The 26,565-nt window shown below is 38.7% G+C and overlaps 1 protein-coding gene across 4 annotated transcripts in view; it reads left to right on the top strand.

Moving 5' to 3' along the window:
• The window catches only part of LOC115508045 (probable ubiquitin carboxyl-terminal hydrolase FAF-X), a 184,749-nt gene that overhangs the window by 11,916 nt on the left and 146,268 nt on the right, over positions 1 to 26,565 (top strand). For all 4 annotated transcript variants that reach the window (XM_030306445.2, XM_030306448.2, XM_030306447.2 and 1 more), the window contains exon 2: positions 25,771 to 26,025. In XM_030306445.2, the coding sequence (XP_030162305.1) occupies positions 25,930 to 26,025 (96 nt within the window). In that variant the 5' untranslated portion in view covers positions 25,771 to 25,929. The remainder of the gene's footprint in view (positions 1 to 25,770; positions 26,026 to 26,565) is intronic.

The following is a 26,565-nucleotide window of genomic DNA, read 5'->3' as shown; positions in this document are numbered from 1 at the left end:
GAGCCTGTTTCTGATTCTGTGTCTCCCTCTCTCTCTGCCCCTCGCCCGTTCATGCTCTGTCTCTCTCTGTCCCAAAAATAAATAAACGTTGAAAAAAAAATTTAAAAAAAAAAAAAAAAAAAGAAATTAAATTAAGCATTGAGATTCATAGGGCTGCTGTGGTCTGGCAGAGGTGCTCCTGATGTCACTTGGACTTTTCCTGTTACTGAGTGGAATAACAGAATATCACAAAACTTGGCAACTGATAGTTCTAGTTTAGGGTCTCCTAGAGATTGCATTCAGGATGCAGTAGATAGCAGTCATCCATCTGAGGGCTTGACTGGAGCTGAGGTATCCCGTGTCTATCAAAAACTTAATGACTTGGGGCAGACAACCTCAGTTTGTTGCCTTGTTGCTATTTCTGTAGTGCTGCTTCAGCTTTTTGGGGCAAATGATATCTTCCATCTTGAGAATATCCTTGTTAACAAGTAACAATATTAATACTGCTAAAGATTATTAGAGCCTTCTAGTGAAAATAATTTTAAGAGGAATTTTAGTTTTACTCCTATGAAGAATAGAGATAAGCAGTGATTCAAGTTTGGAGTTGATGATTTTAGATAACATTTTATCTGAATTCTTTGTTGTTTCTTTATTACGTTAAGAAGAGATTTTTTAATGTATATATTTATTTATCTTGGGGAGAGTCAAGCATGCAAGCAGAAGAGAGGGTTGGTGGGACAGAGAATCTGAAACAGGCTCTGTGGTGTTAGGCTTGACAGCAGAAAGTCCGATGTGGGCTTTAACCCATGAATCACCCCAGTGACCCTGTATGTTTTATTTCTTAAGCTTGCAGTCCTCAGACCTTTTGGTTTCAAGGCTCCCTTCACACTGTAAAAGTTTTGGGAATTTCATGAAGCTTAGGTTTATGTGTGTTGTCTCTTAATATTCACCATAGTATAAATTAGAATTTGTAGGTTTTAAAGTTATTTCCCATTTCATTTGAAGAATGTACAAGATCAGTTACTTACTAAATTACTTGTCAAAGATAATTGTTTTCCAAGCAGAAAGTTATTTTACAATTTTAATAGACTTTTTAAGAACAGTTTTAGGTTTGCAGAAAAATCTCGTGGAAAATAGAGTTCCTCTAGTCCCTTCCTCAAAGATTCCTGTTGTTCACTTCTTGCACATTAATTGTAGATTTGTCACAATTAATGAACCTGTATTGGTAACATTAGTGTTAAGGAAAGTCCATAGTTTATATTAAGGTTCACTTTTTGTACAGTTCTGCGGGTTATGACAAATGTATAATGTTCTATATTTGTTGTCATAGTATAGTATAGTATAGTATAGAATAGTTTTAGGTCTCTCAAAACGCCTAGTGTGCCACCTGTTCATCTCTCCTTCCCACTCCCTGAACACTTAAGAGCTACTGTCTTTTTACTGACTATAAGTTTTACTGCCTATGTATATGTTTACTGCATATACAAATTACATGTTTTACTGTCTGTGCCTTTTTCATATAGTTGGAATTATAACAGTATGGAGCTTTTTTAGATAGCTTTTTTTCACTTAGTATAAATTTAAAACTTCTGCATGTCTTTTTGCTGTTTGATAATTCATTTTTATCACCAAATAATATTTTGTTGCATGAATGTACCAGTTTTTTCACCCCTTGTTTCCAGTTTTTGGCAAAAAATGAATGAGGCTGCTACAAACCTTTGTGTGTAGGTTTTTGTGTGGATATAAGTTTTCATTTGCGTATCTAGGAGTGTGATTGCTGAATTTTATGGTAAGCCTATTTTTAGCTGTGTGCGATACTGTCAAATTGGTGGACTACTGTTTTGTATTTCCAGGAATATAGAAAATTCTCTAATTAAGAGTGTAAAGCTATTTGGCATCTGGGTATGAGGGCCAAAAGATGTGTATGTATGTGTGTGTGTGTGTGTGTGTGTGTGTGTGTGTGTGTGTGTGTGTGTAAGTAGACTAAATAAGGGTACTGATTTATTATTCCATTTTGGTAGCCATTATAGTCATGTTTCTAGATCTTGAGGAAAGAAATGAGTCAAAATGATTCGAGATAGTTTTTGATCACACATGACATTAAGATTCTGGATTTGATGAGATTTCTTTTTTCTTTTTTTATTCTCTGATTTTATCTATCTATCTATCTATCTATCTATCTATCTATCTATCTATCTATCTATCTATCTATTTATTTTTACACTTAATCTTAACCAAAAGGCCAAGAAGCATTTGTATTTATTTATTTTTATTTTTTAATTTTTAAGTTAATTATTATTATTACAATTTTAATTTACATCCAAATTAGCATATGGTGCAACAGTGATTTCAGGAGTAGATTCCTTAATGCCCCTTTACACGTTTAGCCCATCCCCCTCCCACAACCCCTCCAGCAACCCTCTGGTGTTCTCCATATTTAAGAGTCTCTTCTGTTTTGTGCCCGTCCCTGTTTTTATATTATTTTTGCGTCCCTTCCCTTATGTTCATCTGTTTTGTCTTCAAGTCCACATATGAGTGAAGTCATATGGTATTTGTATTTCTCTGACTGGCTAATTTCACTTAGCATAATATCCTCTAGTTACATCCATGTAGTTGCACATGGCAAGATTTCATTCTTTTTGATTGCCAAGTACTCCATTGTATATATATACACACCACATCTTCTTTATGCATTCATCCATCGATGGACATTTGGGCTCTTTCCATACTTTGACTATTGTTGATAGTGCTTCTATAAACATTGGGGTACATATGTCCGTTCGTAACAGCACACCTGTATCCCTTGGGTAAATACCTAGTAGTGCAATTGCTGGGTCGTTGGATAGTTCTGTTTTTACTTTCTTGAGGAACTTCCATACTGTTTTCCATTGTGGCTGCGCCAGCTTGCATTCCCACCAGCAGTGCAAAAGAGATCCTCTTTCTCCACATTCTTGCCAACATCTGTTGTTGCCTGAGTTGTTTATGTTAGCCATTCTGACGTGTAGGGTGGTATCTCTTTGGGGTTTTTATTTGTATTTCCCTGATGATGAGTGATGTTGAGCATTTTTTCATGTGTCAGTTGGCCATCTGGATGTCTTCTTTGGAGAAGTGTCCATTTGTGTCTTTTGCTCATTTCTTCACTGGATTATTTGTTTTTTGGGTGTTGAGTTTGAGAAGTTCTTTACAGATTTTGGATACTAAACGTTTATCTGATGTGTCATTTGCAAATATCATCTCCCATTCCATCGGTTGCCTTTTAATTTTGCTGGTTGTTCCCTTCACTGTGCAGAAGCTTTTTATTTTGATGAGGTCCCAATAGTTATTTTTCCTTTTGTTTCCCTTGCTTCTGGAGACATGTTGAGTAAGAAGTTACTGTGGCCAAGATCAAAGAGGTTTTTGCCTGCTTTCTCCTTGGGGATTTTGATGGCTTCCTGTCTTACATTTAGGTCATTGATTCATTTTGAGTTTATTTTTGTGTATGGTATAAGAAGGTGTGGTCCAGGTTAATTCTTCTGCATGTCGGTGTCCAGTTTTCCCAGCACCACGTGCTGAAGAGACTGTCTATTCCATTGGATATTCTTTCCTGTTTTGTCAAAGATCAGTTGGCCATATGTTTGTGGGGTCCATTTCTGGGTTCTCTATTCTGTTCCATTGATCTAAGTGTCTGTTTTTGTGCCATATTTATTTATTTTTTAATATAATTTATTTGTATACTGGCTAACATACAGTGTGTAAAGTGTGCTCTTGGTTTTGGGGGTAGATTCCCCATGATTCATCACTTAAATACAACACCCAGTGCTCATCCCATCTATTGACCTCCTCCGTGCCCATCATCCGTATTCCCCTCTCCCCACACCCCCTCTAACCCCTCAGTATGTTCTCTGTGTTTAAGGGTCTCTTGTGGTTTGCCTCCCTTCCTCTGTGTAACTATTCCTCCCCCCCCCCCCCCCCCCCACCTTGGTCTTCTGTTAAGTTTCTGAAGATCCACATATGAGTGAAAACATAGGATATCTGTCCGTCTCTGTCTGATTTCACTTTGCATAGTACCTTCCAGTTCTATCCACGATGCTGCAAAAGGCAGGATTTCGTTCTTTCTCACTGTCAAGTAGTATTCCATTGAATATATAAATCACATCTTCTTTTTCCATTCATCAGTTGATGGACATTTAGGCTCTTTGCATAATGTGGCCATTGTTGAAAGTGCTGCTCTAAACATTGAGTTAAACATGGGCCCCTGTGGGGGCGCCTGGGTGATTTAGTTGGTTGGGCAACTGACTTCAGCTCAGGAATGATCTCACAGCTGTGCTGACAGCACAGAGCCTGGAGCCTATTCCAGATTCTGTGTGTCCCCCTCTCTCTGCCCCTCCCCTGCTCACATTCTGTGTCTCTCTCTCTCAATAATAAATAAACATTAAAAAAAAAAAAATGGGCCCCTGTGAATCAGCACTCCTGTATCTCTTGGGTAAATTCCTAGTAGTACAGTTGCTGGGTCTTAGGGTAGTTCTGTTTTTAGTTTTTTGAGGAACCTCTACACTGTTTTCCAGAGTGGCTGCACCGGTTTGCATGTTCACCCAACAGTGCAAGAGAGTTCCTGTTTCTCCACATTCTTGCCAGCATCTGTTGTTTCCTGAGTTTATTTTAGCCACACTGACTGGTATGAGGTGACATCTTACTGTTGTTTTGATTTGTATTTCCATGATGATATGTGACATTGAGCATCTTTTCATGTCTGTTGCCATCCAGATATCTTCTTTGGAAAAGGGTCTATTCATGTTTTCTGCCTTTCTTCAGTGGGTTATTTGTTTTTCGGGTGTTGAGTTAGGTAAGTTCTTTATAGATTTTGGATTCTAACCCTTCATCCCATATGTCATTTGCAAATACCTTCGCATTCTGTCACTTACCTTTTGCAGTGCAGAAGCTTTTAGTCTTGATGAGGTCCCAGTAGTTCATTTTTGCTTTTAATTCCCTTGTCTTTGGAGATGTGTCAAGCAAGAAATTGCTGAGGCTAAAGGCAAAGAGGTTGTGCCTACTTTCTCCTGTAGGGCTTTGATGGTTTTCCTGTCTCACATTTAGGTTTCTCATCCATTTTGAGTATTTTTATGCATGGTGTAATAAAGTGGTCTAGTTTCATTCTTCTGCATGTTGCTTTCCAGTTCTCCCAGCACCCATTTGCTAAAGAGATTGTCTTTTTTCCATTGAATACTCTTTCCTGCTGTGTCAGAGATTAGTTGGCCATATATTTGTGGGTCCAGTTCTGGGTTTTCTCATCTATTCCAGCAGTCTCTGTATTTTGGTGCCAGTACCATACTGTCTTGAAGACTATAGTTTGTAGACGAGGCTAAAGTCTGGGATTGTGATGCCTCCCACTTTGATTTTCTTCTTCAGTATGAGTTGCACTATTTGGGATTTTTTGTGGTCCCTGTATGGGACAATTTTAGGATTGTTAGTTCTAGCATTGAGAAGAGTACCAGTGCAATTTTGATTGGGATTGTGCTGAATTTGCTTTTAGGTAGTATTCACATTTTAACAATATTTATTTTCCAATCCATGAGCATGGAACGTTTTTCCATTTGTTTGTGTCATCTTCAGTTTCCTTCATAATTTTTTTATAATTTTCAGCATATACCTCTTTTACATAAGGTTTTTTCCTAGATATATTATGGTTCTTGTTGTAGTTGTAAATGGAATTGATTTATGGATTTATCTTTCTGTTGCTTCATTATTAGTGTATAGAAATGCAGCCAATTTCTGTACATTGATTTTGAACCCTGCAACTTTGCTGAATTCAGGTATCATTTCTACTAGCCTTTTGGTGGAGTCTTTCAGGTTTTCCGTGTAGAGTCTCATGTTGTCTGCAAAGAGTGAAACTTTGACCTCTTCTTTGCCAGTGTTGATGCTTTTTATTTCATTTTGTTGTCTGATTGTTGATGCTAGGGCTTCCAACACTATGTTAAACAACAGTGTTGAGAATGGACATCCCTATTGTGTTCCTGACCTTAGGGGGAAAGCTCTCAGTTTTTCCCCATTGAGGATATTAGCTGTGGACTTCTCATATGTGGCTTTATGATGTTTAGGTATGTTCCTTCTATCCCAGTGTTCTTGAGGGTTTTTATTAAGAAAGGGTGCTGTATTTTGTCAAATGCTCTTTCTACATCTGTTGACATTATCATATGGGTCTTATCCTTTCATTTTTTTTTTTTAATTTTTTTTTTATGTTTTTATTTATTTTTGAAACAGAGAGAGACAGCATGAGCAGGGGAGGGGCAGAGAGAGAGGGAGACACAGAATCTGAAGCAGGCTCCAGGCTCTGAGCTGTCAGCACAGAGCCCTATGTGGGGCTCGAACTCACACACCGCGAGATCATGACCTGAGCCGAAGTCGGACGCTCAACCGACTGAGTCACCCAGGCACCCGTATCCTTTCATTTATTAATGTGATGTATCACATTGATTGATTTGCAAATATTGAATCAGTCCTGCAGTCCAGGAATGAATCCCACTTGATCATGGTGACTAATTGTTTTTATATGGTGTTGAATTTGATTTGCTAGTATCTTGTTGAGAATTTTTGCATCCTTGTTCATCAGGGATATTGGCTTGTAATTCTCCTTTTTTGTGGGGTCTCTGTCTGGTTTGTGAGTCAAGGTAATGCTGGCTTCATAGAATGAGTCTGGTAGTTTTACTTCTTTTTCTATTTTTTGGAAGAGCTTGAGAAGGATAGGTATTAATGCTGCTTTAAATGTCTGGTAGAATTCCCCTGGGAAGCCATCTAGCCCAGGACTCTTACTGGTGGGAGAATTTTGATGATTCCATTTCTTCTCTGGTTATGGATTGTTCAGATTTTCTATTTCTTCCTGTTAGAGTTTTGGTAGTGTGTGGGTATTTGGGATTTGTCCATTTCTTCCAGGTTGTCCAGTTTCTTGCCATATATTTTTTCATAGTATTCTCTGACAATTGCTTGTATTTCTGAGGGATTGGTTGTGATAAATCCACTTTCATTTGTGATTTTACCTGTTTGGGTTTTCTCTCTTTTTGAGAAGTCTGATGGGAGTTTTCAGTTTTGTTTATTTTTTCGAAAAGGCCAGCTCTTAGTTTTCATTTATCTGTTGTGGGTTGTTTTGGATTCTGTATTGTTTATTTCTGCTCTGATCTTTATTATTTTTCTTCTTCTGCTGGCCTTGGGATTTGTTTGCTGTTCTGCTTCTTTTATGTGTGCTGTTGGGTTTTGTATTTGGGTTTTTTCCTGTTTCTTGAGATGGGCCTAGATTGCAATGTGTTTTCCTTTTAGGACTGCCTTTGTGCAGCCCAAAGTGTTTGGACTGTTATGTTTTCATTTTCATTTGTTTCCATATATTTTTAAGTTTGTTCTTTGATTGCCTGACTGATGAATTCATTGTTTAACAAGATGTTCTTTAACCTACATACATTTGGAGGTTTTCCAAACTTTTTCCTGTGGTTGATTTCAAGTTTCATAGCATTGTGATCTGAAAGTATGCATGGTATGGTCTCAGTTCTTTTGTATTTAGTGAGGGCTGTTTTGTGACCCAGTATGTGATATATCTTGGAGAATGTTCCATGTGCACTTGAGAGGAATGTGCATTTTGTTTTTTTAGGGTGAAGAGTTATGAATATATCTATACAGTCTGTCTGGTCCAATGTATTATCCTGGACCATTGTTTCTTTATTGATTTTCTACCTAGATGATCTGTCCATTGTTGTAAAGTGGAATGTTAAAGTCTCCTGTAATTACCACATTCTTACCAAATTAAGATTGCCTATGTTTGTGATTAATTGTTTTATATATTTGGGTGTTCTCAATGGGTGCATAAACATTTGCAATTCTTGATGGCTAGACCTCGTATTTATAAAATAATGCTCTTCTTCATCTCTCATACAGCCTTAGTTTGAAATCTAGTTTGTCTGCTACAAGTATGGCTACTCCAGCTTTCTTGTGACTTCCAGTAGCATGATAGATAGTTCTCCATCCCCTCACTTTCAATCTGGAGGTATCCTCCGGTCTAAAATGAGTCTCTTCTAGACAGCAGATAGATGGGTCTTGTTTTTTTATTCATTCTGATACCCTGTGTCTTTTGATTGGAACATTTAGTGCATTTACATTCAGTGTTACTATTGAAAGGTATGGGTTAGAGTCATTGTGTTATCTATAGGTTTCATGCTTGTAGTGATGTCTGATCCTTTGTGGTCTTGGCAACTTACGAAACTCACAGAGTCCCCTTTGGATTTCTTGTAGGGCTGATTTTAGTGGTGATGAATTCCTTCAGTTTTTGTTTGTCTGGGGAAACCTTTATTTCTCCTTCTATTCTGAATCACATGGTTGCTGAATAAAGAATTCTTGCCTGCATCATTTTCCTATTCAGCAGATTGAAAATTTCCTGCAATTCCTTTCTGGCCTGCCACGTTTCAGTAGATAGGTCTACTACTACCCTCATGTGTATATATGTATATATACATATATGTATATGTGTGTGCGTGCGTGTGTGTGTGTGTGTAGTAGTACATTAAAGATACACTTTCTTTTTTTTTTTTTTTTTTTTTTTTTTTTTTTAATTTTTTTTTTTTTTTCAACGTTTATTCATTTTTGGGACAGAGAGAGACAGAGCATGAACGGGGGAGGGGCAGAGAGAGAGGGAGACACAGAATCGGAAACAGGCTCCAGGCTCTGAGCCATCAGCCCAGAGCCCGACGCGGGGCTCGAACTCGCGCACCGTGAGATCGTGACCTGGCCGAAGTCGGACGCTCAACCGACTGCGCCACCCAGGCGCCCCTAAAGATACACTTTCAGTCATCAGATGTAACAATTAGCTATTGAATTTAAATGCTTTTATTAATATTTAAAAATATACTGTTAATTTAGAAGTATTTTTGTACTTTAACTTATTTTACATAAGACTTTAAATGCTTATTGAACTGTAATGCAGCGTAAACAGTTTATTGCATGCACTTAAACATTTCAAGTCACTGTGACTTTTATTTTCTTTTTGTGTTTTTTAAAGTATTTTTCAAGTTCTGTTTAGTTATTTTGAGAGACCAGTGGGGGAGAAGGGAGAGAGGGAGGTAGGGTTAAACCCAGAGATAGGACTTGAGCTGAAACCAGGAGACAGACACCTAACCAGCTGAGCCACCTGGTGCCCCTATATTTTCTTTCTGTAATATTGCAAAATAGCTTATAGTTGCTATTAAAATTTACTGTATTACAGTGCTCTGTGAAAATAATGAGGTGAAAACCTAAAGCTTTTCAGTTTTACTCTTTGCCCATTTCCTAAGTCTGTATCACACAAGTGTTTATTTTAAATTGTAGTAAAACATAAGATAAAACAAAATTCGTCATTTTTCTGTTTTTAAGTGTGCAGAACATTGTAATTAAGTAACTAAGTAAACTCACATTGTTATGCAACCATCATCATTATTCATCTCCAGAGCTTTATTGATCTTAAAAAACTGGAACTGTATACATCAAATTATATGCATCACCATTGCTCCCAGCTCCCAACTCCTGGCCACTGCCTTTCTGTTGTCTTACTCTAGGTACCTCACATGAATGCAATCATAAAGTATTTTATGACTGGCATATTTTATTTGACATAATGTACTTAAGGTTCATCCATATTGCAGCCTATGTCAAAATTCTGAGTATGTCTTAAGTCCATCTGGTCCCATGTATCATCCAGAGCCATTGTTTTCTTATTGATTTTCTGCTTAGATGATCTGTCCATTGTTGTTAAGTGGAGCCCATACAAACATGGTATTACTAACTATACACTTGATTGTGATTAATTGATTTATACATTTGGGTACCACCACATTGGGGACCTAAACATTTACAAATATTACTAGCTCTTCTCAATGGATAGAAGCCTTCTCAATGGATATAATGCTCTTCTTAATCTCTTGTTACAGTCTTTATCTTAAAATCTAGTTTGTCTGATCTAAGTATGGCTACTCCAGCTTTCTTCTGACATCCAGTAACATGATACATGGTTCTCCATCCTCTCACTTTCATTCTGCAAGTAAACTCAGGTCTAAAGTGAGTCTCTTGCAGGCAGCATATAGATGGATTTTTTTTTTTTAATCCATTCTGATACCCTGTGTCTTTTGATTGGACATTTAGTCCGTTTACATTCAGAGTGATTATTGAAAGATGTATTTAATGACTTGTGTTACCTGTACCTTTCATGCCTGTAGTGATGTCTCTGGTCCTTTGTAGTCTTTGTTGCTCTCTATTCAGAGTTCCCCTGAGGATTTCCTGCATAGCTGGTTTAGTGATCATGAACTCCTTTAGTTTCTGTTTATCTGGGAAGGCCTTTATCTCTTCTTCTATTATAAATGACAGGCTTGCTGGATAAAGCGCTCTTGGCTGCATAGTTATCCTGTTCATTACATTGAATATTTCCTGCCACTCCTCTTACACTGCCAAATTTCAGTGACAGGTCTGCTACTACCCTTATGTGTCTGCCTTGTAGGTTAAGGCCCATTTGTCCCTAGCTGCTTTCAGAGTTCTTTTATCTTTTTTATTTTATCTCTTTGTGTTTTGCCAATTTCATTATGATATGTCATAGTGTTGACATGTTTTTGTTTTTTGTTTTATTTTGAATGGAGTTCTTTGTGCCTCTCAGACTTGGATGCCTGTTTCCTTCCCCAGATTAGGGAGCTTCTCGCCTATAATTTGCTCAGATAAACTTTTCTGCCCCTTTCTCTTTTTCTCTCTTTGTCTTCTTCTGGAACTCCTGTGATACAGATAGTATTTTGATTTATGGAATCACTTAGATTTCTAATTCTTTCCTCATGGTCTAGTAATTTCCCTGTTGTTGTTTTTTTTTTTTTTTTCCCAGCTTTATCCTTTTCCATAATTTTATCTTCTGTTTTACCTGTTCTTTTTCCTGCATCTTCCAACCTCCATGTCACTGTAGCTAGTTTATTTCATCTCATTTATAGCATTTTTAAATTCATTGTGACTGTTTCCTAAGTCTTTGATCTTTGCAGCAGTAGATTCCCTGCTGTCTGGTATGCTTTTTCAAGCCCAGCTATTAATCTTATGAGTGTTATTCTAAATTCTTGCTCACGTGTTTATAGATCTAGGTATAGGTATAGGTATAGGTATAGGTATAGGTATAGGTATATCTCTGTTTTGAGCAATTTTCTCTCTGGCTGTCATTTCTTCCTTGACTTTCTTTCTTCTGCTTTGTGTTTTTGGCTCAGTTTCTGTCTTTAATAGCTTGTGTGTGCTGCACCTGCTGCTGCTACTATATTAAAAAGGGTCACACATTGTCTAGGGCCTGGCACTTTAGGAAGTATTTTTGGAGTGTGTTGCGTGCACTCTGTTCATGCGTATTTGGCTGCTCTGTCCCACTGGTCAGTCCTCTGCAAAGCTCCTCCTTACTTGTAGTGGTGGTGTGTTTGGACCTTCTACCAGGCGTGCTGTGATTTGTTCTTCTAAGTAACCTTCATAGGGCTCTGATGATGATTCAATGAGTCATTGTTGCCCAGCATCAATTGTGTGATCAGTGAGATCTAGCTGTGGTTTGAAGCCAGCCCAGTGGCTCCAGCATCCAGTGGTTCTGAATCATCATTCTGAGCAGCCACTGGGCAGTAGTCTCTGTAGGATCTTTTTTCAGGTAGTGTTAGTAGCATCAAGAGGCTTGTGTTCACCTCTTCATTCTGACACACCACAGGCCTCAGAAACAGCCAGAAAGACCATGAACTCAAGAATTCTAGGGGCAGCAGAATTCTGTTTCTTGTTCCCAACTGCCAAAGGAGGTTAGCTTCAAATCCAGATTCATTGGAAAACAAAATTCAACCAAGTAAACTTAAAGATTTAATTAGCTTTATTACACGTTTCATAAATCTGGCAGCACTCCTCCCAACAAGTAGCTGGAATGTTTTCGATTAGAAAGTTTGACCTAGCCACCATTGGTACTTTCCAAGATTGTTTGGCTATTTGGAAGTTGCTTGAGATTCCAGAGGAATTTTAGGAAGGTTATTTATCTGCAAAGAAATGCTTTCTGGGACGTTAAGGGATTGCATTGATTGTATAGATTGTTTTGGGTGGTAATGACGTATTAACAGTCATAAGTGTTTTAGACTTTAACATGGGATGTCTTTTCATTCATTTATATCTTACTTTATTTTTTCCAGGAATATTTTGTAGTTTTCAGTGTGTAAGTATGTTATCTCTCAGTGAGGTTTATTCCTAAGCATTTAATTCTTGTTTGTGCTACTGTGAATGGAGTTGTTTTTGTTGTTGTTGTTTACTTTTGAGAAAGAGTGACAGAGAGAATCCTAAGCAGGCTCCACCCTTCGCATAAAGCTAATGTAGAGCTTGATCCCACTGGCTCGATATCATGATGGGAGCCAAAAACAAGAGTGGATGCTTCACAGGAGCCACCCAGGCGCCCCTGGAGTTGTTTTCTTAATTTTCCTTTTGGATTGTTAAGTGTTAAGTATGCACCTGATTTTTTTTTGGTGTTTGATGTGGGAAACAAAGGCAAAAGGAAATACTACAACCAGTCAGAAAGACAAGAGAACTAATATCCCTTGTGAAGAGTGATGCAAAGCTAGCAACAAAATATTAGCAAACTGAATTCAGCAGCATGTCAAAAAGGTATACACCATGACCGAATGCAGTTTTCTTCTGGAATGCAGGCGTGACTCAGCATATGAAAGTCAGTCAGTATAATACACCAAATGAATAGAGTAAGGAGGGGAAATGCAGGATAATCTCAACTGATGCAAGAAGCACTTGACAGCATTCTTTTCAGCATTTTGAATATATCCTTGATTGGGTTTTGGAGTAGGTATCTAGAGCTGATATCCAAGAAAGAATTCTTGAGATTTTTGGCACCAAAAAGTGATTTTATTAAAGCACGGAGACAGGACCAATGGACAGAAAGAGTTGCACTGGGATTGTGCAGAGTGACTGGTTAGAAACTAGTTGGGAAAGGTAAAGTCAAAAGGGAGGCCTCCAGAGGATCTTTAATATGCTAAAGAGGACTCCTGTGACACCTGAGGCCTTGCTATTTGCCAAGCTAAGGTTGCCTTCCCTCTAGTAAGGCATTAACATTATAACACTAAGGAATTCCTGGAGCGTTTTTTATATTCTTTCTATTTCAGGTATTTGTCCATGGGCTGCAGGTTATAAGGAAATTTAATTTTACCTGCCATTTCCTTCCTGCCTTTGTTCCCCACATCACTGTGGAAGGGAGGGAGGGTAATGTTGGGGCTCCAGGAAACTAAGTCTATTGATAAGATTGCCTTTTTCTTATAATTTACCAAACATTTGTAAACTGATGGAGGAGCCCTATCCTGTGATCTCTATCAGTTACCCCTTTGTCTTCAGTCCTTTCCTTTGTTCTTGGGCAGCCAGGAGTACCTGAGGAATATCCCATATATCCTACCTGGAGGCGAGAGGTGTGCTAGCTTGTTCTTTGCCCTCAGCTTGCCTTAGCAACCTCACACTACCTTCTGTGGGATAAGGTTTCTTTTTGAGAAAGGTCTGATTATCTTACAGAGGTTCCCTTGGTATGTGTGGGACAAGTTATCTTTCTCCTGTCCCTTTTGAGATTTGTATACATTGTAACAGTTGGACTCCAATATGCCTTTGCATGGATGTTTGCTTTTATACTCCTTGGAGTTCTTTGTTGATGTTCTGATTTTGTTTACTTACCTATATAGGCTAAGGGCAGGCCATCCCAACGTGGCATACCTTGGCATAAATTATGTTTTGAGATAAAGCAATCAAAACCCAACAGCTTCAAGAAAAGCTCTTTATCTCCCCCTCATCTGTGTGCCTGTACCAGGAAGAGAGCTATTAACCAAGATTCCTGTTTAGGTAAATTTTTTTTCTATAAGACAGCAACCTTTGTTTTTGAAACGCCTCCTCTATCACCCTCCTGGTAATGGTTTTTCTCAACCCTCCTGTCTTCACGCCATCGCCTCTCAGCTCCTGTAAGCCTCACTTTTTCTCACTGTCTTTGGAATTTAATGTCTGTGGATTCCCCATATGTACAACATTAAATTTGGTTTTCTCCTTTACATCTGTCTCAAGCCAATATCTTATAGAAGGACTTTGAGGAGAGCGGAAATACTTTTCCTCATCACTGTGTTCTGTAGGTCATTCTGCATTTTTAAGCATTTAAAAAGTGCTTCAGGCAGTTCAGATATTCTTCAGAATTTGTTTTGTAGACTATATTTCTTTGATAAGGTTATATTTTCCTCTGTGACCTGTGTTGTTGTTGTTGAGATCTGAGCATTTAAAGAAAAAGGCAGTGGTTCCAGTCTTGACGACATGGCCTTGATGAAGTTTTGGGGTGATTGTGGGGTGGTCTGGAGCCCACAGCCAAGAAAGAATTCTTGAAGACGTGTTTGGTGCAAAAAGGGGTCAGGACCCCTGGGCAGGAAGAGCTGCACTGCAGTTGTGACGGATAACTCATTATATACTCAGGTTGGGAGGAGGTCAGAGATAGAGGAAGTCTCCAAGGTGTTTTGGAAGCAATATTTCCAGGACCTTGAGGGACTAGCTGTTGCTAGATAAATACCAGGTATTACTGTTTAGTAAAACATCACTCTTGAGACCCTTCAGATGCTTATCACAGGGACCATATAAGCTTGGAGTAGGAATGCCAGCATAGATTTTGGGGCAGTTGAGATAAAGGAAGTAGACTTACAGGATCTTCGAGGTTGGGATAATGTAAAGCCTAAGATTCACTGTTGCCCCCAGAGAAGTGTCATCATCGAGGCAACTGAGCTCTGAGAGGGAGGTCACTCTGCTAGTGTCAAGGACTTGTCAGTGGGCTGTAGGCAGTAAGGGAATTTAAATTTTCATTTGCCTTATTTTCCCACGTACCATGGCAAACACTTAAACCCCTTTCCTTTGTTCTTGGGTAGCTGGAGTGTCTGAGGAATATCACACATATTCCACCTGAGGGGGTGGGGGGTGGATTTTACACTCAGCCTGCCTCATGCTCCCTCATCATATGCCCCCTGAACAATTTGACCCTTAAATCCTTAACCCTAAAGGTTGTTGAAAGTGGAAGTTGTCATCTTCTGTAGTTTCTTCCTGCTGAGTAAGGGTGTAGAGATGTCCTTACCTATGGGTCAGTATTGATCAGGTAGGGAATACATGGAGGGGTTACAAAAGGCAGATGCAGCTGAATCCAAGGTGGGCAATGTGTATGAACCTGCAGGAGTAGAAAGGATCATCGGTCAGATGATTATTTTCGTACTGATGGAGTCTTGGCACCACATAAAGAGACACGGGAGAAAACAGCAAAACAAAATTAGAATAACTAGAAAGATTAGCCCAAAAAAAGTCTCTTGGTAGTTGACAAAAATCATCCAGTTCAGGAGTTGAACCAATCATTAAAGGAAAGAGAGGGATTGTTTAAAGCACCAATTTTGAGTATTCAGGTCAGTTAGAAATCCAGGTATATTTTTTGCAGTAATCTGGGAACTGCACACAGCATTTTGTTTTTATAAGACTCTAAGTCTTGTGCAGCAATTAAAGGATCCGATGCCATTTTATTTTGTAGAACTGTTGTATGCATTGAGTTCCTTTAGTATTTAATAACATAATGTTATTTTGAGGCCTCATTTAAGGCCTTAACTGTGTAACAGGTGGTATATAGATACATTGTCCAGTAAGCAATTAGGTAATTAATAAGAGATACTTTTATAGCAACAAGAAAAATATAGCTTAGTGGTTAGAGCATGTTACAAACCCAGGGTCTACCAGTGCTGCCAAGTGAGATTTTTAGATAGGTGCCTTGAAGCATCCTTAGATGGGAGTGGTAACAGGCAGCAGAAATCAGGTTGGTCTTTCTGGTTTGACTCAAATCTCTGTGGTGATCCTTCTGAATGGCCCATTGTAAGATCATTAGTATAAATTGGGGGAAGGAAAAAAAAAGGTGCAACCATTTGAGATCTTTCAGAGGTTCACAGGAATAAGAAGGCACATTAGTTTGTTCATAGATTTCCTATGAAGGGGGTTCAGGTTTTATTTAGATACAGGAACCCATGAAGTGTGCCCCTCTAATTTTACTGCATTGGCAGTTCATAATATGACCCGGTGGGGGGCCCTTTTATTTGGATTTAAATCCCCTGTTGTATTAGACTGACCATCCTTTGAATACACAGGTCTTTTGGGTTTATATGAGGTGGGTTTCTAGTAACTGTCAGATCAGGTTTAGGAATAATATGGTTTGCATATTTAGAGATTTATGAACTAACCCAGCCTCATGTGAATAATAAACCACTATATTGTTACCTACTGATAGGTCTGCAGTGAGAAAAGTCTTTGCATACAGTTGTTGGGGGAATCCATCACATTTTCCAATTGTTTAAATAATATACCCCTGGAGTCTTGTTATTATCCCACAGAATAACAAGAAGATTGTCCATACCTGTGCTTATAGTGACAGTATCTCTTAAGTTTACCTCAAGTTGTCTAGTTAGGCAAACATTTAAGACAACTAGAATTTAACACCCGTAAGTATACATTATTGAAACAGTTTTTCTCTCTAAACATCCTCATTTCCAGAGATAGCCAAATTGAGACTAATTCATTTGTAAAACAAGTCCATTTTTAATAAACTTGGTCTAATTATTTACATAAATTCAGCAAGAATAGTGATTCATCATCAGGATCTTTTAAAAAAATATTTTCTTCGTTTTTATTGATTTCTGAGAGAGAGACAGCATGAGCAGCAGGGGGGGTGGGGGGGGGGGGAGACAGAATCCAAAGCAGGCTCCAGGCTCTGTACTGTCCAAATAGAGTATGATATGGGGCTTGAACCCACAGACTGAAATCATGACCTCAGTTGAAGTTGGATGCTTAACAGACTGAACCACCCAGGCCCCCATAAGGATCCTTTAAAGTTTCCTTTGCTGGAATGTTTTATAAGGAATCTCCGGACTTAACTTTCAGTACCCTCTCTAGGCCAGAAGCCAAGCCAAGTACTTAATGTCGAGCATGTCTGTGATACCTGTAAATTGGGTGAATTCCACTTCATGAGGTCCCCAAGATATCTTGAAGTTCCTGCACCTTCCTGGTAAGACTGCTGGGAACTCTCTAAGCAAGGTATCAGGCCAACATTGCAAGGGGGGCTTTATGGCTCCATGTTTCACAAAGCCAGCCTTAGTTCCTTAAAGCTGTCTGGTCATATCTGAGTCTGCAGGACTCTCAAATACGACATTCCAATCAAAGCCTTGGTAAAATAACCAGTGTTTCCAGTGGTGTCCTGTTACAACAAGATTCTTATTGAACTTATTCAAATAAGTATGATTGCTGGAAGAATACTCATTGAGATTTTTTGAATTTCAGAGGACTTACATGGAAACGATAAGTGCTTCAGTTTACATATGAATACTTTTTGACATCTCTGTATATTTTATAGATATCTTAAGAGAAAGTTTCCTTAATCTGGAAGAGCAAACATTCAAGGAACAGTGATATTTTCCTGAGTCACAAAACTATAATTTTCCTCAGTCATTTAGTGCCATGTTCCTAATTCTTGTTCAGTTTGAATGCAGCTTTTTAGTTCTGGAAATTCTTACCCATTTTAGTTTTAGGATTTTAAAGATTCAAATACCTGTATTTGTCCTAAAAGTTCTTTTTATAAATTTCCTTGAAGATGAAACACGTTTTGTGAGAGATAAGAACAATTATAAACGACAAAAATCTCAGAACTGGACATTGGTAAAGATCTGATGAGAGTTCATTATGATGCAATTGACAAGGAAACCTGGCTATTTTGTGATACCTACCAAACTTCAATAATCAGAATATCGAGTGATGACTTATACCAAAACATTAAAACTTAGGACTTGCGTATATATTTGAGCAGTTACAGCATTTACCCATGCAATACAACCTAAGGATTTCTGTTATTTTTGTATTTCCAAGTAACTTAGTGTACCAAATAAAAAGGCCTAATTGGTCAAAAAGACTTCATTTACAAATTAAATCTTGGGAAAGTTTGTTAAAACCTTATAAAGTTATAGAGCAAATCCTAACTAGGATCGCAGATCATTATAAATCCTAATTTATTTACCTGAATTGGAAATATGAATCCTAAAGGCAAATATGTGACATTGTATAGTTGTTAGCAAACATTGAGAAGTTTTAACTTTTAAGTCATCAAAGACCTGATTAAGATGAAACAAAGCTTTGGTTTTCCCTGCAGACAAAAGAGAAAAAAACTTTGTCTTTTCTTATCAAGAGAGGGAGACAGAATTTGAAGCAGGCTCCAGGCTCTGAGCTGTCAGTACAGAGCCCGACACGGGGCTCGAACTCATGTACGGCGAGATGATGATCTGAGCCAACCAAAGTCAGACAACCAACCCAGCCACCCAGGTGCCCCGAAAAACCTTGTCTTTTGAATAGAGAGAAAAGCAGGATTTTAATCTTACATGAGTGTACTTTTAAAATCCATTCATCTAAACCATAGTACATCCTGACATATATAAAATTCCTTTCCAAAGATTTCTCTTCACGAGCCTTCTACAACTTTTCCTTTGCCTTCACATTTTGTTCCAAACCATTTCTCTGCAAACAACCAGTCTTATTTAGGACAAAGTTACACTCTTTTACCCTCAGCAAGAAATCGTATTTCCATTCCTTATATCTTTCTTACACATCTACTTTCCTGCATACAGAGTTGCTTTCCATGTTTCCATCAGTCTTAACTATCGTAGCAGAATTTGAACTGTGAGAAACCTTAGTTTCCAGTGAAATCTTTGTGAACTGTTACATCAGAATTTTTTTTATATGGCAAATTCATGAATCAGTCATAAAGCATGTTTTCCAATAGACCCAAAAATAGCCTTAGTTTCTCTGCAACAAGACAAAAGCCTGATAAACCTTACATTTAGTAATCCATGCTCTAGCACTCCATTCTATTTGGAAAAGACCTAGATGTCCAGTGAATTTAATGTCATTAGCTGTGCAGACTTTAAAGCAAAACTTTTTTCAGGTTGCCAAAGACTTTGAAAGCTGTCTTAAGAATTACCCACGAAAACTTTGAGATAGACAAAATTAACCATCCTTTTAAGTCCTCTTTTTGCTAACAAACTGCAACAGAGATAACGTGAGCTTATTTGATCTTTAGTAAACTCTGATAGGATAAAAGTTTCATATTTAATGGTGATAACTCTAAAGACAGGTCCAAGAAACTTAAATTAGTTTAAACACCGAATTGTTTCACCTGTGTTCTCTTAAAAGTCAGTTTTTTCCCATTGTCACTTTTTACTTGGGACACCAGTGGGAGAATCTGAAATGAGTGGTCCAAGAGCACCTCCTTGGACCTCCTTTAAGCACGGAGATGATTTAGGAACCAGTTATGTAGGCCACACCCAAGATAGTGCAGAAACCGGAGGGGAGGGGAAGATAGTAGAGGTGAGATACCAGAAGAAGACAAAAGAATTCCTGGGTTTTAAATCTTGTCAGCTGGGACAGAGGAGCAGATGCTTTCTCTGTTTCTCTCTTTTTTCCCCCACCAATTAGTGAAAGTAGGCAGTCCATGCTTGGCTGGAGAAGACACAGAATTTCCCTGAAACAAATGGAATTTCAGCAGCTGCTTTGGAATTGTTCTTAAAGTTTCCATCCTGAGGTAGACTCAACCAATGTTGGCTCCAATTATAGCCTTGGAGCCCAGGAAATGAATGAGGGATCAGCTGTCACATCTGTTACGAGGGTAAACAGCAAGACAGCATCCCCTTTGTCAAGAATGGCCTGTGTTTTCTTCAGTGACTGAGTTCTATTTAGGAGGAGGCCTGTTTAGACAGTTATTGTCCAGTATATCAGGAGAGAGTTTACTGACCTGGTTGCTGACCAAACACATGTCTGCAAGACGCCCCTGGATCCCTGTAGCCATGACGGCTTGGACCTAGAGTACCTACATCCATTTGCCATTTACTAAAGGCATGCAGTGTTACAGGATCAATCATTTCTGCATTTTGCAATCCAGATTGTTTCCAGTGGGTTAAAAAGGCATCCCAAGGGAGAATCCCATGCTTTTCCTAAAGAGAAGCTCCCATGCTTTTCCTAAAGAGATAAGTAGAAAGAAAAGAGAGGAGGTCCATTACCCCTAAAATCCCCCACCCCCAACTCCTCCGTGGCATTCCACACACAGAATGTAGCAGAGGTTCCTGGTGTCAAAGCTACCTAAGGCATCCCTCAAACAAAATTGCTAGGACCACCAACCAGCTGACAAACAGCTTCTGAAGGAGGGATGTTAGTGTCCCCCTACTTCCCCATTGCATTCTAGACTACAGGTGGGTGCCTGGCATTTGAACAGAAATACTGTACCCTGGAAGCCATGCCCTAAAAAAGGTCATGCTTTGAAGAACATGTCCTCATGGTCATTCCCTGATTACCTAGTTTGAAGAGCATGCTGTGGAGACCATGCTTTAGTTTCCTGAAGAATCTGCCTTTTTTTTAACCCATGGCAAACACTAGAAAACTTTTACAAGGGGGAATTACTCAATTTTGTAACTGAAGTAATAGTAGAAGACATTGATCAAAAACAGTAAAGGCAGAAATCCATCATGATCTGAGTGACATTGCAACACATCTAGTCTATTACAGCCAGCATCCTAGGAAATAGTCCCTGGTTTTAATTCAGTTGGGTACTGGTTTCAGCCAGCTCCCAATGCAGTTCTCCTGGACTGATAGGGCCTGACCAGAGACTTGGAGGGGATCTCCTTAAACCAATGAGGAGTCTTAAGATTGGCAGTCATCCTGTGCCCAAGACAGACAACTTTGTGTAAGGCCAGGAATAGAGGGCATCACGTTTCTGGGACTTACTCCCATTGTAGCCAGGATACTAACTTCCAGCCAAAAGGCAGGCTGTCTTCTCAGAGGCAGCCTAAGTAGTCAACATGAAAGTGTTTCAGTAAGACCATACTTCTTGAACAACCCCTGAAATGAGAATAAAGAAGCAAAAGAGAAAAGTATTCTCAACCTTATTTGCACCAAGGCTCAGATTTCAAATGAACAGACTGAGTCCCACCTGTTGGGCACCATATGATGAAGTTTGGAGTCCTGGTGGAGTGCTCCAGAGGCAGCAGGTGAAGAAAGAATTCTTGAAGATGTCTTTGGTGCAAAAAGGTGATTTTAGTAAAGCATGGGGACAAGACCCTTGGGCAGGAAGAGCTGCACTAGGGTTGTGATGGGTACCTCATTATATATGTTCAGTTTGGGAGGGGGTCAGGTATAGAATAAATTTCTAAGGAATTTTTGAAGCAATAGTTCCAGAACCTTGAGGGGCTAGCTGTTGGTAGGGAAACACCATTTATCACTATTTAATGAAACTTGAATCATGAGACCCTTCAGATGTGTATCGGGGATGGTAAGCTTGGAGCATGAATACCAGCATATATCCTGGGACAGTTGAGATAAAGGAAGTAAACTTACAGGATCCTCAGGGCTGGAATAATGTTAAGCTAAGGTTCTCTTTTGCCCCGAGCAAAGTGTCATCATCAAAGCAGCAGAGCTGCTAGAAGGGGGTCACTCTCCCTGTTTAAAGAACTTGTCAGTGGGCTGTAGGCAGTAAGGGAATTGAAGTTTTCATTTGCCTTAGTTTCCCACATACCATGGCAAGCACTTAAACCCCTTTCATTTGTTCTTGGGTAGCTGGAGCGTCTGAGGAATATCACATCTATTTCACCTGGGCTGGGACCTGGGCAGGGGTGGGGGCTGAGGGAAGGGGAGGGTTTGTGCCACCTGTATTTTTCCCTAGGCTTGCCCCATGCTCCTTGATCATCTTTGTGCGGGGGGGGGACTTTCCTTCACCATTCAGTGCCGTTGGACGTCTAGGTCAGGCCATCCTAGGAATGCGTGTTTTGGGTGTTGTGTGTTTTCTTAATGGTAAATGTGGATACTTTGAACTGTCTTCATTTCGTTTTGTTTTTCTTTTCTTTTCTCAGCAGTTTTGGGCTTGTGTTATTTTTGACTAATCTATTGCTTGTCCTGGCCTGCCTGTGCCTATAGTGTCTGCTGCTATAACATGCTACAGCACTTACCCTGTTTTCAGTGGCCTTCAACCTGTACTCAAACTATGCTGCAAATTTTAGATCTCTGGGATCTGAAGCTAGAAATCTGGAGTTAAGTTCCCCATACTCCTGCTGATCTGAGTGAAGGATCCATTAGGAGCCATGCTGGAATTGGGTGTTATTTTTAATTTTGTCTTGAGCTACATTGTACTGGGGGATGGGCTAGCGTAAATAAAACTTGAGTTAAAAACATAAACTCCTAAAAGTCATCAGTTCTGTTAAATTTATTCACTCACCTGGGTCCTGAATCCAGTTTCTCACTTACCTGCATGCTTAAAGCCAGTTTCTAGCTTTCTCATAAATTTAGTTTTGTTTGCATATTGCTGTTAATTTGGTGTCTCTGGAAGATAGGACCTGAAGTTTTTTATTCCGCTATCTTGCTGACATCACATTACTAATTTTTATCTTATTAAGAAAGGTGATGGGGCGCCTGGGTGGCGCAGTCGGTTAAGCGTCCAACTTCAGCCAGGTCACGATCTCGCCGTCCATGAGTTCGAGCCCCGCGTCGGGCTCTGGGCTGATGGCTCAGAGCCTGGAGCCTGTTTCCGATTCTGTGTCTCCCTCTCTCTCTGCCCCCTCCCCCATTCATGCTCTGTCTCTCTCTGTCCCAAAAATAAATAAACGTTGAAAAAAAAATTTAAAAAAAGAAAGGTGATAACTTTTCCAGTCCTAGAATATGTTAAGAGACGCTGCAGTTTGTATTGAAAAAACTGCTGTTGTGATCTAAAGGAATGTAGCATTGCTGTTTTGGATTACATTTTAAGTTATTTGAATAATTGCTAATTTTTTCAGAAACTGTCTTTGTAATGCAGGGTTTCTCCCTTGATTGGTCTGATTGGTATACCTTAATCTATATGATAATTTTAACAGTATTATTTAAAGTTTGAGACTCCTACATGAAGTCAAGTAAAGCACTAACTTCTACCTGTTTTCTCTCTAATTAAATGCAATCTAAGATATAGTCCCCAGTATCATTCTAGCCCCCACCCTCAGTATCATTCTTAAAGAACAGATATATGGCATAAGCTTTTCTGGTTTTGACTCAGATCTTTCCAAATTATATCTGAAAAGTTTGCTTTCCAAAATACTTCTCAAACATTCAAATGCCTCACAGTACACTGTAGTGTTAGAAAGCAGGGTATTTGTTGAAAATTAGTTTTTGCCTAGTAATAGTGAGACACTGTACTGAAGTAATTACATATGTTTATGAGTATGGTGGTATTTCCATTTCCAAAAACAGATTGGTTATTCTCTCTGTCTTTTAAAATAGGCAGGTATTTTAGTGGAAATGGTAACTTTGAGATCTGAGTTCAGGTTAGACTTTAGAAATGTATTTGCTCCATACATATTACTTGTTCATTTACCAAAAGACCAGCCATCTCAGTGCTTACAGGTGTCAGAAGCCATCAATCTAGCATGCTTAGGAAAGGCGAATTTTATGTGGAGGCAGAGATGATGTGAGTGATAAGGCAGAAACAATAGAGTAAAGTCTGTAAACTAAGACTTGATATACCCTATGATGGAAGTTTGCTCAGCCCTACTGAATAGCTAAGAGCGAAGCATATTAATGGGTAGTTAACAGGAAAAGACCAGAACTCCTAGAGAACTGGAACTGTGAGAAGAGAAAAAGTACTGTCCAGGTAAGGCTTTCTCAGAGGCAAAAGATCATTCTATGATATAGGAAAAACATAGTTCGTTTGAGAGAAAGCAGAGATTATACTGTCAGTTTTTTTTTCCACTTATTCTTATAACAGCCTTTTGTTGAAAATGACTTAGAGCACCTGGGTCAAGCATCTGGCTTGTCAAGCATTGGCAGGTTATGATCTCACAGTTCATAAGTTCAGGCTCTGAGGCATTGGGCTTGCTTTGGATCCTCTATCCCCATCCTCTCTGCCCTTACCCCACTCTTGCTTGCTCTTCCTCTCTCTCTCCTTTCTCTTAAAAATAAATTAAACATGAAAGAAAGAGAGAGAGAAAGAAAGAGGGGGAGGGAGGGAGGAGAGGAAGGAAAGGAAGGAAAAAGAAAACGACTTCGGCCTTTTGCTAGTTACTTAACTGTGTATCTCCAGATATAAGGATATGAGCAGACACAAAATGACAGGAAAACAATTTTAGGATATTTTATTTCAAATATTCTCATACCAAAAGGAATTCAACTTGCAATGGAAAATCTTATGAAGAAAAATTTAAGTAGAAATAATACCCACCCATCCCTCCCTACCTGCAAAGAGATGGGATTAGTTCTAGGGTTGCATACTTAACATACCTGTGCTTTGGTCAAAAAACTTCTTAGAATCTCAGGTTCCTAATTCATAGAAATGTAAGTCATGTGCCAAATGTAAGTTATCATTAACTGTGAGGTTAATGATAACTAATACCCACCCGAGCCCCACAAACTACAAGTTATAGGGATAAATAGAGTCTTGATCCTGAATCATACATAATCTCTATTACCCTCCCCCCCAGAAAACATTTAGGGAGAGAGGTTTGCATGTTTGTTTGGAGAGAAACTGGTTTATTTCCAATGCCATGTATGGACCTCCTTTAAAACAATCATGACAAATGCAGTTTTGAACGTGAATCAAATGAGGAAAAAGAAATAACGTAGACATTCTTTCAAGAAATTTCTGGAGAAGGACTGATAGGGCTTTTAATAAGAAGAATTTAGGCATATTTGTAGACTAAGGAAAAAAAAGAAATTCAGAGGATTAAGATTATGGACAAACTGGGATCAGGAGCCCATTAAAAGGACAGAAGAGAAGAGAACAAACTTGAAGTAGTGAACAATGAAAAGAAGACGTCAAATTTTTTTCAACTTGCATGAAAAAATGATTTTTAAATAGTTTTGTAAGCAGCAGGACTCAAATATTAAAAAGTAGGGAGTTTCTCTAAGTTTTAAAAATCATCTACTTCAGAAGCATCTGGGTGGCTCAGTCAGAACCGACTCTTGATTAAAGCTGAGGTCCTGATCTCACGGTTCTTGAGTTCAAGCCCTGCATCTTGGCTGACAGTGTGGAACCTGCCTGAGATTCATATTCTCACTCTCTCTCTCTCTCTCTCTCTCTCTCTCTCTCTCTCTCTCTCTCTCTCTCTCTCTCTCTCGTCCTGCCCTGCTTGTGCCCTTGCTCTTGCTTCTTCTCAAAATAAACTTAAAAAAAAAAAAAAAAGTTTAGTTTGTATAAAGCATGTTTATATGCTAGGGAAAAACGTACTTAATGTGATCTTATAGTAGTTGACCCTATGGAGGGATTGTGTGTGCATTTATGTGTATGTTTTGGGGTCTTTTTTTTAAACTACTTTCTGATGCTGTGTATAATAAGGAATACTATTACTGTTGGCTAACTTGGTTTTTCATTTTGTTTGTTAAAAAGTAGTCTACATCTTATTTTTTTAGTATATTTCAGTGTATTTAAGAGCAGTTGATAGACATTTTCTGATTCTTTATTAAGTCATATATGATGAGTAAAAATTTTGTATTTTTTTCTAGTGCTACTATATATAATATTAATGTACTTTCTACGTTTTCGTGTTAGAACTACTGGTAGGTGCAGTAGGAATTTAGTAGGTTGAATAACAGTAGTAATAAAGATTTTACTTCGGTCTTTTATAGCCATCTGTTAATGACTATAGAGAGTGATACTACCACTATCACCATAAAATTGGAATGATTCATTATTTGCCTTTTTAATATTTAAAACAAATATGCCTTTTTTTCTTCTGTTTTTAGGTTATGAAATGGTCTCTGCAAGATGGTCTGTCCTTGAATTTGAAATTCTTAAGCCTGACATATGCTGGTACTTATTCTCCTTTAACTGGACTATAATTTCGTCTGTTACAACTGCTATATAAAGCAGAGAAAATAGCAAAGATCTGTTCTGTGTCAAGTATGACAGCCACAACTCGTGGCTCTCCAGTAGGAGGAACTGACAGCCAGGGCCAAGCCCCTGATGGACAATCTCAGCCCCCCTTCCAACATAATCAGGTAGGACATGATGTGCTAAGGCTGTGTTGTTCTGAATTACAAAATAATGACAGATGTCCTGAATAATTTATAATCATTAGAAGCTCATTGTCATTTTAAGTTACACTTAAGAACAGTCACTGAGACGTATAAGAAACCTACTGTAAATGGTTAAGAAGGTAAGGTCCCTTCCATTTTTTAATACAAGTCTTTAATGACAAAATCATTAAATTAGTTGGTTTGTACAACTGTTAGAAGCATAGACTCAAGTCAGCTCTTTATTTTGGAATCCCATCTTTGTGCCATACTAACCTTATAGCTGTTGCTAAGCAAAATACCTATGCCTTAATTTCTGTATCTTTAGTTAGTTAGGGAAGTAATTATTTTTTAAAATTGTGAACTATGTTTATTATAGCATGTACAAACCACCCATAGCCTGTATCTGTCAGAGACCTGAGGACACTGTCCAGCCTGCATCTTCAAGTCACTTTCCCCAAACTCTGCACATCTTCAGCACCTCCTGGCATTCCTGAGTGGCACAGCAGCCATGACCCCATCAGT

The sequence above is a fragment of the Lynx canadensis genome, chromosome Y (genome assembly GCF_007474595.2).
Source record: "Lynx canadensis isolate LIC74 chromosome Y, mLynCan4.pri.v2, whole genome shotgun sequence".
Taxonomy (NCBI): domain Eukaryota; kingdom Metazoa; phylum Chordata; class Mammalia; order Carnivora; family Felidae; genus Lynx; species Lynx canadensis.
This window is presented reverse-complemented; position numbering and strand designations above follow the sequence as displayed.